The 15,702-nt window shown below is 49.0% G+C and overlaps 1 protein-coding gene across 2 annotated transcripts in view; it reads right to left on the reverse strand.

Annotated features, from left to right (window-relative positions):
- LOC110496870 (zinc finger protein 385D-like) overlaps positions 1–12,364 on the reverse strand; it is a 54,975-nt gene extending 42,611 nt beyond the window's left edge. The window contains exons 1-2 of one of the 2 annotated variants that reach the window (XM_036953370.2): positions 12,100–12,364; positions 8,031–8,152 (exon numbers count right to left, since the gene is read on the reverse strand). In XM_036953370.2, the coding sequence (XP_036809265.1) occupies positions 8,031–8,152; positions 12,100–12,109 (132 nt within the window). In that variant the 5' untranslated portion in view covers positions 12,110–12,364. The remainder of the gene's footprint in view (positions 1–8,030; positions 8,153–12,099) is intronic. The other variant, XM_036953371.2, reaches the window with a different exon arrangement.
- Positions 12,365–15,702: the final 3,338 nt, after the last annotated feature.

Consider the following 15,702-nt stretch of genomic DNA (forward strand, 5'->3'; position numbering starts at 1 on the left):
AGCTTGTCTCAGGGGCCAGGACTAGTCAGCTTGCCTCAGGGGCCAGGACTAGTCAGCGTGTCTCAGGGGCCAGGAGTAGCCAGCGTGTCTCAGGGGCCAGGACTAGTCAGCATGTCTCAGGGGCCAGGAGTAGTCAGCGTGTCTCATGGGCCAGGAGTAGCCAGTGTGTCTCAGGTGCCAGGACTAGTCAGCATGCCTCAGGGGCCAGGAGTAGCCAATGTGTCTCAGGGGCCAGGAGTAGCCAATGTGTCTCAGGGGCCAGGACTAGTCAGCATGTCTCAGGGGCCAGGACTAGTCAGCGTGTCTCAGGGGCCAGGAGTAGCCAGTGTGTCTCAGGGGCCAGGAGTAGTCAGTGTGTCTCAGGGGCCAGGACTAGCCAGTGTGTCTCAGGGGCCAGGACTAGTCAGCATGTCTCAGGGGCCAGGAGTAGCCAGCTTGTCTCTGGGGCCAGGAGTAGCCAGCTTGTCTCAGGGGCCAGGACTAGTCAGCGTGTCTCAGGGGCCAGGAGTAGCCAGTGTGTCTCAGGGGCCAGGAGTAGTCAGTGTGTCTCAGGGGCCAGGACTAGCCAGTGTGTCTCAGGGGCCAGGACTAGTCAGCATGTCTCAGGGGCCAGGACTAGTCAGCTTGTCTCAGGGGCCAGGACTAGTCAGCTTGCCTCAGGGGCCAGGACTAGTCAGCGTGTCTCAGGGGCCAGGAGTAGCCAGCGTGTCTCAGGGGCCAGGACTAGTCAGCATGTCTCAGGGGCCAGGACTAGTCAGCGTGTCTCAGGGGCCAGGAGTAGCCAGTGTGTCTCAGGGGCCAGGACTAGTCAGCATGTCTCAGGGGCCAGGAGTAGCCAGTGTGTCTCAGGTGCCAGGACTAGTCAACATGTCTCAGGGGCCAGGACTAGTCAGCGTGTCTCAGGGGCCAGAAGTAGTCAGTATGTCTCAGGGGCCAGGACTAGTCAGCATGTCTCAGGGGCCAGGAGTAGCCAATGTGTCTCAGGGGCCAGGAGTAGCCAATGTGTCTCAGGGGCCAGGACTAGTCAGCATGTCTCAGGGGCCAGGACTAGTCAGCGTGTCTCAGGGGCCAGGAGTAGCCAGTGTGTCTCAGGGGCCAGGAGTAGTCAGTGTGTCTCAGGGGCCAGGACTAGCCAGTGTGTCTCAGGGGCCAGGACTAGTCAGCATGTCTCAGGGGCCAGGAGTAGCCAGCTTGTCTCTGGGGCCAGGAGTAGCCAGCTTGTCTCTGGGGCCAGGAGTAGTCAGTGTGTCTCAGGGGCCAGGACTAGTCAGCATGTCTCAGGGGCCAGGAGTAGCCAATGTGTCTCAGGGGCCAGGAGTAGCCAATGTGTCTCAGGGGCCAGGACTAGTCAGCATGTCTCAGGGGCCAGGACTAGTCAGCGTGTCTCAGGGGCCAGGAGTAGCCAGCTTGTCTCTGGGGCCAGGAGTAGCCAGCTTGTCTCTGGGGCCAGGAGTAATCAGTGTGTCTCAGGGGCCAGGACTAGTCAGCATGTCTCAGGGGCCAGGAGTAGCCAATGTGTCTCAGGGGCCAGGACTAGTCAGCATGTCTCAGGGGCCAGGAGTAGTCAGTGTGTCTCAGGGGCCAGGACTAGCCAGTGTGTCTCAGGGGCCAGGACTAGTCAGCATGTCTCAGGGGCCAGGACTAGCCAGCTTGTCTCTGGGGCCAGGAGTAGTCAGCATGTCTCAGGGGCCAGGAGTAGCCAGCTTGTCTCTGGGGCCAGGAGTAGCCAGTGTGTCTCAGGGGCCAGGAGTAGTCAGTGTGTCTCAGGGGCCAGGAGTAGTCAGTGTGTCTCAGGGGCCAGGAGTAGTCAGTGTGTCTCAGGGGCCAGGAGTAGTCAGCATGTCTCAGGGGCCAGGACTAGTCAGCTTGTCTCAGGGGCCAGGACTAGTCAGCTTGCCTCAGGGGCCAGGACTAGTCAGCGTGTCTCAGGGGCCAGGAGTAGCCAGCGTGTCTCAGGGGCCAGGACTAGTCAGCATGTCTCAGGGGCCAGGAGTAGTCAGCGTGTCTCATGGGCCAGGAGTAGCCAGCGTGTCTCAGGGGCCAGGACTAGTCAGCATGTCTCAGGGGCCAGGAGTAGCCAATGTGTCTCAGGGGCCAGGACTAGTCAGCATGTCTCAGGGGCCAGGACTAGTCAGCATGTCTCAGGGGCCAGGAGTAGCCAGTGTGTCTCAGGGGCCAGGAGTAGTCAGTGTGTCTCAGGGGCCAGGACTAGCCAGTGTGTCTCAGGGGCCAGGACTAGTCAGCATGTCTCAGGGGCCAGGAGTAGCCAGCTTGTCTCTGGGGCCAGGAGTAGCCAGCTTGTCTCAGGGGCCAGGACTAGTCAGCGTGTCTCAGGGGCCAGGAGTAGCCAGTGTGTCTCAGGGGCCAGGACTAGTCAGTGTGTCTCAGGGGCCAGGACTAGCCAGTGTGTCTCAGGGGCCAGGACTAGTCAGCATGTCTCAGGGGCCAGGACTAGTCAGCTTGTCTCAGGGGCCAGGACTAGTCAGCTTGCCTCAGGGGCCAGGACTAGTCAGCGTGTCTCAGGGGCCAGGAGTAGCCAGCGTGTCTCAGGGGCCAGGAGTAGTCAGCATGTCTCAGGGGCCAGGAGTAGTCAACATGTCTCAGGGGCCAGGACTAGTCAGCGTGTCTCAGGGGCCAGAAGCAGTCAGTATGTCTCAGGGGCCAGGACTAGTCAGCATGTCTCAGGGGCCAGGAGTAGCCAATGTGTCTCAGGGGCCAGGAGTAGCCAATGTGTCTCAGGGGCCAGGACTAGTCAGCATGTCTCAGGGGCCAGGACTAGTCAGCGTGTCTCAGGGGCCAGGAGTAGCCAGTGTGTCTCAGGGGCCAGGAGTAGTCAGTGTGTCTCAGGGGCCAGGACTAGCCAGTGTGTCTCAGGGGCCAGGACTAGTCAGCATGTCTCAGGGGCCAGGAGTAGCCAGCTTGTCTCTGGGGCCAGGAGTAGCCAGCTTGTCTCTGGGGCCAGGAGTAGTCAGTGTGTCTCAGGGGCCAGGACTAGTCAGCATGTCTCAGGGGCCAGGAGTAGCCAATGTGTCTCAGGGGCCAGGACTAGTCAGCATGTCTCAGGGGCCAGGACTAGTCAGCGTGTCTCAGGGGCCAGGAGTAGCCAGCTTGTCTCTGGGGCAAGGAGTAGCCAGCTTGTCTCTGGGGCCAAGAGTAATCAGTGTGTCTCAGGGGCCAGGACTAGTCAGCATGTCTCAGGGGCCAGGAGTAGCCAATGTGTCTCAGGGGCCAGGACTAGTCAGCATGTCTCAGGGGCCAGGAGTAGTCAGTGTGTCTCAGGGGCCAGGACTAGCCAGTGTGTCTCAGGGGCCAGGACTAGTCAGCATGTCTCAGGGGCCAGGACTAGCCAGCTTGTCTCTGGGGCCAGGAGTAGTCAGCATGTCTCAGGGGCCAGGAGTAGCCAGCTTGTCTCTGGGGCCAGGAGTAGCCAGTGTGTCTCAGGGGCCAGGAGTAGTCAGTGTGTCTCAGGGGCCAGGAGTAGTCAGTGTGTCTCAGGGGCCAGGAGTAGTCAGTATGTCTCAGGGGCCAGGACAAGTCAGCTTGTCTCAGGAGCCATAACTAGTCAGCATGTCTCAGGGGCCAGGACTAGTCAGCATGTCTCAGGGGCCAGGACTAGTCAGCTTGTCTCAGAGGCCAGGACTAGTCAGCATGTCTCAGGGGCCAGGACTAGTCAGCTTGTCTCAGGGGCCAGTACTAGTCAGCTTGCCTCAGGGGCCAGGACTAGTCAGCGTGTCTCAGGGGCCAGGAGTAGCCAGCGTGTCTCAGGGGCCAGGACTAGTCAGCATGTCTCAGGGGCCATAACTAGTCAGCATGTCTCAGGGGCCAGGACTAGTCAGCATGTCTCAGGGGCCAGGACTAGTCAGCTTGTCTCAGAGGCCAGGACTAGTCAGCATGTCTCAGGGGCCAGGACTAGTCAGCGTGTCTCAGGGGCCAGGAGTAGCCAGTGTATCTCAGGGGCCAGGACTAGTCAGCATGTCTCAGGGGCCAGGAGTAGCCAGTGTGTCTCAGGTGCCAGGACTAGTCAACGTGTCTCAGGGGCCAGGACTAGTCAGCATGTCTCAGGGGCCAGGACTAGTCAGCTTGTCTCAGGGGCCAGGACTAGTCAGCTTGCCTCAGGGGCCAGGACTAGTCAGCGTGTCTCAGGGGCCAGGAGTAGCCAGCGTGTCTCAGGGGCCAGGACTAGTCAGCATGTCTCAGGGGCCAGGAGTAGTCAGCGTGTCTCATGGGCCAGGAGTAGCCAGTGTGTCTCAGGTGCCAGGACTAGTCAGCATGCCTCAGGGGCCAGGAGTAGCCAATGTGTCTCAGGGGCCAGGAGTAGCCAATGTGTCTCAGGGGCCAGGACTAGTCAGCATGTCTCAGGGGCCAGGACTAGTCAGCGTGTCTCAGGGGCCAGGAGTAGCCAGTGTGTCTCAGGGGCCAGGAGTAGTCAGTGTGTCTCAGGGGCCAGGACTAGCCAGTGTGTCTCAGGGGCCAGGACTAGTCAGCATGTCTCAGGGGCCAGGAGTAGCCAGCTTGTCTCTGGGGCCAGGAGTAGCCAGCTTGTCTCAGGGGCCAGGACTAGTCAGCGTGTCTCAGGGGCCAGGAGTAGCCAGTGTGTCTCAGGGGCCAGGAGTAGTCAGTGTGTCTCAGGGGCCAGGACTAGCCAGTGTGTCTCAGGGGCCAGGACTAGTCAGCATGTCTCAGGGGCCAGGACTAGTCAGCTTGTCTCAGGGGCCAGGACTAGTCAGCTTGCCTCAGGGGCCAGGACTAGTCAGCGTGTCTCAGGGGCCAGGAGTAGCCAGCGTGTCTCAGGGGCCAGGACTAGTCAGCATGTCTCAGGGGCCAGGACTAGTCAGCGTGTCTCAGGGGCCAGGAGTAGCCAGTGTGTCTCAGGGGCCAGGACTAGTCAGCATGTCTCAGGGGCCAGGAGTAGCCAGTGTGTCTCAGGTGCCAGGACTAGTCAACATGTCTCAGGGGCCAGGACTAGTCAGCGTGTCTCAGGGGCCAGAAGTAGTCAGTATGTCTCAGGGGCCAGGACTAGTCAGCATGTCTCAGGGGCCAGGAGTAGCCAATGTGTCTCAGGGGCCAGGAGTAGCCAATGTGTCTCAGGGGCCAGGACTAGTCAGCATGTCTCAGGGGCCAGGACTAGTCAGCGTGTCTCAGGGGCCAGGAGTAGCCAGTGTGTCTCAGGGGCCAGGAGTAGTCAGTGTGTCTCAGGGGCCAGGACTAGCCAGTGTGTCTCAGGGGCCAGGACTAGTCAGCATGTCTCAGGGGCCAGGAGTAGCCAGCTTGTCTCTGGGGCCAGGAGTAGCCAGCTTGTCTCTGGGGCCAGGAGTAGTCAGTGTGTCTCAGGGGCCAGGACTAGTCAGCATGTCTCAGGGGCCAGGAGTAGCCAATGTGTCTCAGGGGCCAGGAGTAGCCAATGTGTCTCAGGGGCCAGGACTAGTCAGCATGTCTCAGGGGCCAGGACTAGTCAGCGTGTCTCAGGGGCCAGGAGTAGCCAGCTTGTCTCTGGGGCCAGGAGTAGCCAGCTTGTCTCTGGGGCCAGGAGTAATCAGTGTGTCTCAGGGGCCAGGACTAGTCAGCATGTCTCAGGGGCCAGGAGTAGCCAATGTGTCTCAGGGGCCAGGACTAGTCAGCATGTCTCAGGGGCCAGGAGTAGTCAGTGTGTCTCAGGGGCCAGGACTAGCCAGTGTGTCTCAGGGGCCAGGACTAGTCAGCATGTCTCAGGGGCCAGGACTAGCCAGCTTGTCTCTGGGGCCAGGAGTAGTCAGCATGTCTCAGGGGCCAGGAGTAGCCAGCTTGTCTCTGGGGCCAGGAGTAGCCAGTGTGTCTCAGGGGCCAGGAGTAGTCAGTGTGTCTCAGGGGCCAGGAGTAGTCAGTGTGTCTCAGGGGCCAGGAGTAGTCAGTGTGTCTCAGGGGCCAGGAGTAGTCAGTGTGTCTCTGGGGCCAGGAGTAGTCAGTGTGTCTCAGTGGCCAGGAGTAGTCAGTGTGTCTCAGGGGCCAGGAGTAGCCAGCTTGTCTCAGGGGCCAGGACTAGCCAGTGCATTTTCAACACAGGGGCAACTCACCCACCTGCCCAAAGGCCTGGGCAGAGAGATCTAATAGAAAGACCAGGACAGAGAGTTCTAATAGAAAGACCTGGACAGAGAGTTCTAATAGAAAGACCTGGACAGAGAGTTCTAATAGAAAGACCTGGACAGAGAGTTCTAATAAAAATACCTGGACAGAGAGTTCTAATAAAAATACCTGGACAGAGAGTTCTAATAAAAATACCTGGACAGAGAGTTCTAATAAAAATACCTGGACAGAGAGTTCTAATAAAAATACCAGGACAGAGAGTTCTAATAAAAATACCTGGACAGAGAGTTCTAATAAAAATACCTGGACAGAGAGTTCTAATAAAAATACCAGGACAGAGAGTTCTAATAAAAATACCTGGACAGAGAGTTCTAATTGAAAGTCCTGGACAGAGAGTTCTAATAGAAATACCTGGACAGAGAGTTCTAATAAAAATACCAGGACAGAGAGTTCTAATAGAAAGTCCTGGACAGAGAGTTCTAATAAAAATACCTAGACAGAGAGTTCTAATAGAAAGTCCTGGACTGAGAGTTCTAATAGAAAGACCCGTATGACGCTGGGCCAATTGTGCACCACCCCATGGGACTCCTGGTCACGGCTGTAGTGACGGCACAACACTGCGATGCAGTGCATTAGACCGCTGCGCCACTCGGGAGGCCAAATGTAGTCCATATTTAGCAATGAATGTAACAAATGAAAGGCCTATTATGATTATTATTATTGTTAACAATTTACATTGTGAAAAGTAATGTAACATTGCTTATAATACCATGAATACTCCCAACTGTTATTATTTTTGGAATAAAAAAAACTGCAAAAAATAAAGAAATAATACTAATAATCGCAGACCACCTGCAGTACCCTGGTGGTCCACGGAACCACTGGAGTAAAGCTCACCTCAGGATGTGTGGAGAAATGTCAAAGAATTGTGTACTACTAACTAAGAGACAACAACTAAACAAAAAGAACAATGTACGGTATGTCAGGTCTGAATTTATACATATATATTAAGAGTGATATGTTGTTTCTCTGCATTTCAGAGTTTTTAAGCAGACAGAAAATTGCACGCATGGTGGGCCCATGGAGGACAGAGTGCATTATTTCTCCTCAATTTTGAGATATCCAATTGGTAGTTACAGTCTTGTCCCATTGCTGCAACTCCCGTACGGACTCGGGAAATGAGAAGGTCGAGAGCCATGCGTCCTCCGAAACCTTGCCAAGCCGCACAATCAGCTTGCAGGCACCCAGCCCGCCACAAGGAGTCGCTAGAGCACCATGGGACAAGGACAACCCAGCCAGCCAAACCCTCCCCTAACCCGGACGACGCTGTAACAATTGTGCGCCGCCACATGGGTCTCCAGGTCACGGCCCGGCTGTGACACAGCCTGGGATCAAACCCATGTCTGTGGTGACGCCTCAAGCACTGCAATGCAGTGCCTTAGACCGCTGTGCAACTCAGGAGGCCCATAGTGTATTACTTATCCATGTTAATTTGAACCTAATCTCTATGGGAGATGGTTAACTGACATGTACTGTAATAAATGAGTTTCTCAACTGCTGTGTTTGACCAGATTTCAGTCTCTGCCGTGTGACATGATGATTAAACCATTAGACGAATATCATCCTGCAGAGTCCCACCTTTCTTTGTCAATGGTTGTGGCCCTTAGCTGGGTCACTCTAGGTCACCTCAGTGTCAATATGGATTATTGTGACAGGCGCCCAATCCCAAATCAACCCTTAGGGGGTGTTTCCACCTGGCCTATCAGAAGGGTAAAGCAGAGATACCAGTAATAACATTGGTTGCTTATCTAATCTCTTCAGATCTACACAAGTGTGCAGATGGAAACAGAGCCATATATTTACATATAAATATATGGCTCTGGGTGGTAGGGGCATCAATCTTCTGTGAAGACAACAAAGTGATTGACAGCATTGTAACTATGGTGATGGTGGTGATTGCCACTACTCACTTCACTGAAGCCAGGGAACAGGCTGAACGGGAGGAGGGGCTTCAGCGCCATGGATGTTTGGGTACCGCTCGCAGAGGGCCCACGGGCCAATGAGTGCATGGTGGTGTTCTGACAGACGTTACCTAGGAGACGCAGTGATCAAGTCAATTCTAAACAGATTTTTCTCGTTACAAAAAGAGGGTGAGGGAGAGGGGGTCAATCACAGTTTACTGACATTCACACGCAAGGACATAAACTCATTAATGTGTCCTCCTCTGTGATTAGCTTTGTTTGTGTGGCTGAGTTCCTGATTATGGAGTGATGTTTTTGTTTTTGCATTTCTACAGAGCCTGATTACAGTTTGATTCAGAACCAGAATATATAATCGTATCAATCAGAGGCCCACGCACACCCTGCTGCACAACCATTAGACCTGATTACCCTACAAGTGTATGTGTGAGTCTGTGTTTGTGCATGTGTTTTCTCTGTTCCTGTCCCTGTCCCTGTCCCTGTCCCTCTCTCTCTCTCTCTCTCCCACCCTCTCTCTCTCTCCCCCTCTCTCTCTCTCTCTCTCTCTGTCTCTCTCTCTCTCTCTGTCTCTCTCTCTCTCTCTCTCCCCCCTTTCTCGCTCTCTCTCTCTCTTTTCTTGTGATAACAGGTCACAAATCTTGCTGCTGTGGTGGCAGACTGTGGTATTTCACCCAATAGATATGGGAGTTTATCAAGATTGGATTTGTTTTCAAATTCTTTGTGAGTCTGTGTAATCTGAGGGAAATATGTTTCTCTAATATGGTCATACATTTGGCAGGAGGTTAGGAAGTGCACTCAGTTTCTCTTGAGAGCACGGTCTGCCTACGGCTGCCTTTCTCAATAGCTAGGCTATGCTCACTGAGTCTGTATATAATCAAAGCTTTCCTTAATTTTGGTTCAGTCACAGTGGTCAGATATTCTGCCACTGTGTACTCTCTGTTTAGGGTCAAATAATGTTTGTCCCATTTTATGAAATCTTGGTAGGTGAGTGGACCCCAGACCTCAAAACCATAAAGAGCAATAGGTTCTGTATTGTATTTTTAGCCAGATCCTACTTGTGACTCGTTTCAGGAAACTAGGTGTATGTCGTGGTCACTACTTCACATGAGAGTCATTTGAACTTAAAGTTTTTTGTTTTATCAAAATGTGTTTTTTTTGGGCCGAAATGCCTTCTGGAACATGTGAACCTTCATGTGCCTTAATAACAAACTTGTATGCCATCTCTAAATATGAATATGATTGTTAAATTATGAGCCAGTTGGTTTAACCACAGAAAAAGCGAGCAACCTTCCCACTAGCCATGATTGGCTGAGATAATAAGTGGGCTGGACATGCCGAGAGATGAGTTCGGATTGGTCTGCCATATAGCACGCTTCTGTCTATTTGAGCTGGTCAGTATGTGTAGGTAATCCTGTCTAACGCAGCTTAAATTCGAGTATGATAGCTAAAGAGATGGAGAAAACAGCTGTCTCCGGATTACATTTTCAAACTAAGCGCAACCATGGCATCCATGACACGAAGAAGCGTCCATCCATGATGTATACAGGTAAGATAGTCTAGCTAGCTACAGTTTCAGATATTACACGTTTCTAATTTTGACAGAAAGTTGTTTTCAGTTCAAGTTAAAGTGTTAAAGTGTAAGTTAAAGTGTACTGTTAGCTAGTGTAACTGTTAGCTAGCTAACATGTACTGTTAGCTAGCTAACATGTACTGTTAGCTAGCTAACAGTACACTTTAACTAGCTAGCTAACTAACGTTACATTACGTGTATAATCGTATTATTCGTATCTCAGAGCCATTTGCTTGGCTAGTTAAAGCCTAATGTTAGCTAGCTAACATTGAACCTGGTTGGTTAGCTACTTGCAGATTCATGCAGGGTAGTAACGTAATGAGTTGGGATTATGGTTCATTGCTTACCTAGCTAACTAACTACATATCATAACAAAAGACTCCACTACGCAAGTAACAATTTCAATAGAATGTCACTGCAACAACTGTTGATAGAAGTAGCTGGTAAATTCCCTCTGGCTATCTACTCCGATTTCAGAACATTCTCATCTGAATGTGCCAGAGCGCAGAATAACTGACACATTTCCGAACGCTCAACACCCGTTGAATATGGCCGGTGTCAGTAAACGTTGGCAAAAAAAATTACACTCTGGATAACATAAAAACAGCCTAACCAGCTCTGCTAGGGCTAGTAAAATGGTCAGTGAGCTGTTCTCTCATTTGTGTCTGGAAGTAGCTAGCAAGCTAGTCAATGTTAGCCAGTTAGCTTGGGTGCTTGATTGCTGTTGTAGGGACAGAATGCTCGGATCAACCCTTAAAGAGATGGGTGGGGATAAAGCTTAAGAGGGTGTGAATGATGCTGGATGGGTGTAGACAAAGAAGAGCTCTACAGTAGGTACCAAAACATTCAAAGGCCTTTTTCTCAAAAGTGAGGTTACAAGTTTATCGAATTTCAAAGCAGAATTACTTCCCCATTGTTCCTCAAATGCAGTGTATGATATACCATTTTGTAACTCTGTCTCGGCTTTAATCCAATGTAAAAAACACAATTTCATATTTTGCTACATAAGGCTGAATCAAGGTGGTTGGTCACAATTGGTATGTCGAATTTTGTATTCCTTTTGATGGCATAGAAGGCCCTTCTTGCCTTTTCTCTCAGATAGTTCACAGCTCTCTCTCAATTAAATTAAATTAAATGTCAATTTAAGGGCTTTATTGGAATGGGAAACATATGTTAACATTGCAAAGCAAGTGAAGTAGATAATAAACTAAAGTGAAATAAACCATCCAAATTAACAGTAAACATTACACTCACAAAACTTCAAAAAATAATAAAGACAAATAGTGTGTGCAAATAGTTCAAGTACAAAGGGGAAAATAAATAAACATAAATATTCTCTCTCTCTCTGTCTGTCTCTCTCTCTGTTTCTCTCTCTCTCTCGCAGTGTCTCTGTTTCTCTCTGTCTCGCTCTCTCTCTCTCTCTCTGTGTCTCTCTCTCAGTCTCTCTCTTTGTCTCTCTCTCTCTGTCTCTCTCTGTCTCAGTCTCTCTCGCGCTGTGTCTCTCTGTCTGTCTCTCTCTCAGTCGCTCTGTCTCTCTCTGTCTCAGTCTCTCTCTCTCTCTCGCTGTCTGTCTCTCTCTCAGTCCCTCTCTTAGTCCCATGCTCTCTCTCTGTCTCTCTCTCTCTGTATAGAGTAACGGAAACTGTAACGGAAACTGTATAGATAGTAATAACATTCCCTGTGGCTGAGAGACATGCAGGGAGGCAAATGCATTCTATTATTTGTAATTAATCCCATTGGTCACTCCCATAGGGCTCTGGTCAAAAGCAGTGCACTATGTACAGAATAAGGTACCATTTGGGAAGCAGATAGACTGTGGAGGAGTATTATGTAGCAGATCAGGCATGACCGTAGGGAGTATTGTCATGCTTTATCACCACATAGAGTTCTGAGGTGAGGAAACAGGAGTATCATTATTACAGTAAAGACCATGAATGAAAACACAGTGAAATGCCAGCAGATTGCCTTGGGGCCATGGAGACATTCAGACAGAAAGTGGTAAGAGTTGTGCCGATCTCTGGGACAATGTGTATGTAGGCCAAGTCAACTTAAACATAAACAAAGCGCCCTGGGCACAGACGTCAGTTCAATGTCTAATTTTGATTTACATTCGGTTGGATTTGTCAACTAACGTTTTGTCCACTGGGACTTGATTAGGCTATACTATACTGCATTAGACAATAATACATTTTATGCAAAATTAGGCTACACCAAGTGCATGGAATATATAAAGAAAACAAAACAAAAAGGCAGACTTAACAACTTTGCCGGATAGGCAACATACAGGATGGGCAACATGCTATTTCTGTTTCACACACCCGCAAAGAGCGCATTTAAGCTACTGAGCCATGAAAACAATATCGATTAGACTTGGGACATACATTTTAATTTGTATAACCCGTTTCCGTAAAAACAAATATATATACATATATATATTTAGGCTACCTAAATGCATTCTGATAATTTCCTACTGTAGAAGTACCTACTTACCAAAATACATCCTGGTTTTCGTCAATTTATCAACAGGCAATAGTCCGTCTTCATGCAAATTCAGCTCCTGCTGCTCAAGTCTTTCACCCGCAGCCAGATCGACTCTAGTGCAACGTAGTTGTGCGATGGGTCCGGAATGAGTCTTGTCTCCTCCACAATAGTCTACCTCTCACTGCTGTAGTAGGCTACTTTCCTTCCTCTCAACTCCCTCGCTGTCTCTCTAGCCTTGTTTACACCTTGCTCCAACATGTGGGTTTTGTCATCTGATCATTATGTTCCAATCACTATCTGATCAAGGTTTGTCCGTTTACACATCCTGCTAAAATGTTTCTCCTATCTGTCCACTGTGTCTGCATTTTGACCATATTCCCTGATACCTCCATGTAGGCTATCCACATTATTTTTGATATTTATTCAAAATAATATGTATGTATTTATTTAAAACAATTATTGATGCTTTTCATCAAGCTACCTGTCAATGATTTTAGAGGCTGGTATAATAATAATAAGAAGAAGAAGAAGAAGAAGAAGAAGAATTTGGTGGATTATGTTTGCAATTGGGTCTGGCTTCAGCAGATACCTTCTTAGGACACAGACGCTGTGAGACGTGAGCTGAGACAGGATGTGGAAGGGTGACAAAGGGCTAGCTAGATAGCTAGTGTAGCCAATTTATTCAGGTGACAGCTGAAGTTTGGTTTAGCTTGGTTGTATAGATTTTTCACCAACAAAAATGTACAAGTATGGCATTAACAAGTATGAAAATTCGTAACATATAATAGTAATTGGAATTCGTAATTTATCATACATCATGGATGTAACCATATCATACGAATTGGAGGGAAAGTTACAAATTCAGACATATCGCAGAAACATAACATATCACACAAAACAGAAGGACACAAGAAAACGTCTACTGTGTTACGGCTTGAGTAAGGGTTACGCGAGCACACACCATCTGTGTTTTGAGTAAGCCGACCAGGCGTTTGAGATTCATAGACCAAGCGGTGTCAACCCACATAATCTGCAGCTGCATGCTTCTCTATATTGGTCCTATTTTACACATGTACAAGTGTGTATTAATATGCATGTATAATGATGATTTAAATGGTTTGACCATCCAGATCTGTTTACACTTGATTGATATCCAGATACAATGGGTCTCTGACTACCTCCGAAGGTGGTCAGGAAGATGCATCTTTTAATCGTCTACACCTGTCTAAAAATGTGGGCACAATCAGAATGTGGACAAGATCAGGACAAGGGACGGATGCTAGCACCAGGTGTAAACGGGGCTTCTGTATCCCTCCCCCTCCACCTACCTCCCTCCTAGCATTCTCTCTCTCTCTCTCTCTCTCTCTCTCTCTGAGAGTGAAGATTTACTCCACTGCTCATGCATTGTGTTATAAATATTTTGAAAGCACCTGTTGGAAGCACCTGTTGCAAGGTTGTTTATTGTCCTTTCCCACAACTTTATTGGGGTGTAGGCGCCATATGCAGGGTGTGTCTGTGTTATCTGTAGTATGCTATTTGACGTTATTGGTCAAGTCGTGACTGAGGCAGGTGCTCTTGTTAATCTAAAGACACGTACACACACAGAAAGAGAGAGAAGGAGAGGGAGGGAGAGAGGGAGAAAGTGCCGAGAAGTGGTGTGATCTATTGGGACATATAGGACATTGTGATCACAGCCAGCCTTAAAAAGGGGGAAATCCATGCCTCCTCAATGTGATTCATTCCATCCACTGTGAGTCTATGGAGGCTGCCCAGGCTGTTGTCTTTGGACGAGCCTGTGTTTAAATATATGTATAAATTCTTTCCCATCCTCACTCCATTCCTCCAGAGGCAGGTATTTGTTAGATGCATCCCTGGCTTCACTGTGTCAGAAGGAAACCCCATATGTCAGGCAGACATGTTGTGGGACCATAACATCCCACTAGGGAAGGGCAAGTGTGTGGTGTGCTGGAATCATCACCATCATCATCACATGTGCATGTACTAACACATGTACTCAGGTACACAACTGTCTCTCTGTTTCACACACACACACACACACACACACACACACACACACACACACACACACACACACACACACCTCTTGCAGTTACACTCACAGTCAGAATATAAATGAGTTTTGGTGTGTGAACCCAGTTTCCTGTCCACTCTCTGTTCCAGCCTCCCCTCTTTTTGGGAGGAGGACAATAACGTGTTTTCTCACATTCCGTGGCACCTGGGACAGATTAATCAGGAAGAGAGTGGCATTTAAATGGAATGGTGTATTGGATCTGCCACACTCCAAATAATACAATGGTCTGTGGGTGTGCCAGGGAGGGAATAGGCCCACCCACTGGGGAGCCAGGCCCAGCTAATCAGAATAAGTTCTTCACCAAAAAAAGGTTTTTATTACAGACAGAAATACTCCTCGGTTTCATCAGCTGTCCGGGTGACTGATTTCAGTTGATCCCACAGGTGAAGAAGCAGATATGGAGGTCCTAGGCTGGCGTGGTTACACATGTCCTGCGGTTGTGTGGCCTATTGGTCGTACTGATAAATTCTCTAAAACAACGTTAGAGGCGGCTTATGGTAGAGACATTAACATTACATTCTCTGGCAACAGCTCTGGAAGACATTCCTGCAGTCAGCATACCAATTGCATGGTATTGTCTTGTCTGACAGAACCGCACATCTTATTGGCCTTTTATTGTCCCCAGCACAGGGTGCACCTGTGTAATGATCACGCTGTTTAATCTTGATATGCCACACTTGTCAGGTGGATGGATTATCTTGGCAAAATGAGAAATTCTCACCTACAGGGAGGAAAATAAAATTGTGCACAAAATTTGAGAGAAATAAGCTTTTTATGAGTATGGAACATTTATGGGATCTTTTACTTCAGATCATGAGACATATTTTTGTTCAGTATATATAGTCCAGACTCTGACATTGCTCGTTTTGATAGTTCTTCATTTCTTTATTTTCATTCTTGGGGATTTCTGTTCTGCTCGAAGAGGTCACTTCTAGGTTCCATCCATATATTTTATGTACTTCCTATAGTAATCCAGATCCACTCTACATCTCCTGGTCGAGAGGATTGAAATGCTACGTCAACAATCATTCAGGCCACCTGATTGGTGACCACAAAAACATCACCATGGGGATCTGCAGGCCATTGGATCATGTGTTTATGTGATGACGTTAGTCAATGAAATGTGGGATATGTATTTCAACAAATACAGACATTGGAGACATTCCAACGATAAATCTTCAGGGAACTTGGAATGAGATTCCACATCACAGATACATTACACGTGGGTAAACACGATACACAAGCATTTCGCTACACCCGCAATAAGATCTGCTAAATATGTGTTTATGACAATATTATTTGATATGACACACACACACCCCCACAAATCAAATCAAATGAAATAAAAGTTTATTTGTCACGCCAAATAAAACAGGTGTAAACCTTACAGTGAAATGCTTACTTACAGAATCTAACCAATAGTGCAAAAAAGGTATTAGGTGAACAATAGGTAAGTAAAGAAATAAAACAACAGTAAAAAGACAGGCTATATACAGTAGCGAAGCTATAAAAGTAGCGAG

Source organism: Oncorhynchus mykiss, chromosome 18 (genome assembly GCF_057628025.1).
Source record: "Oncorhynchus mykiss isolate SJ-2025 chromosome 18, ASM5762802v1, whole genome shotgun sequence".
NCBI lineage: Eukaryota > Metazoa > Chordata > Actinopteri > Salmoniformes > Salmonidae > Oncorhynchus > Oncorhynchus mykiss.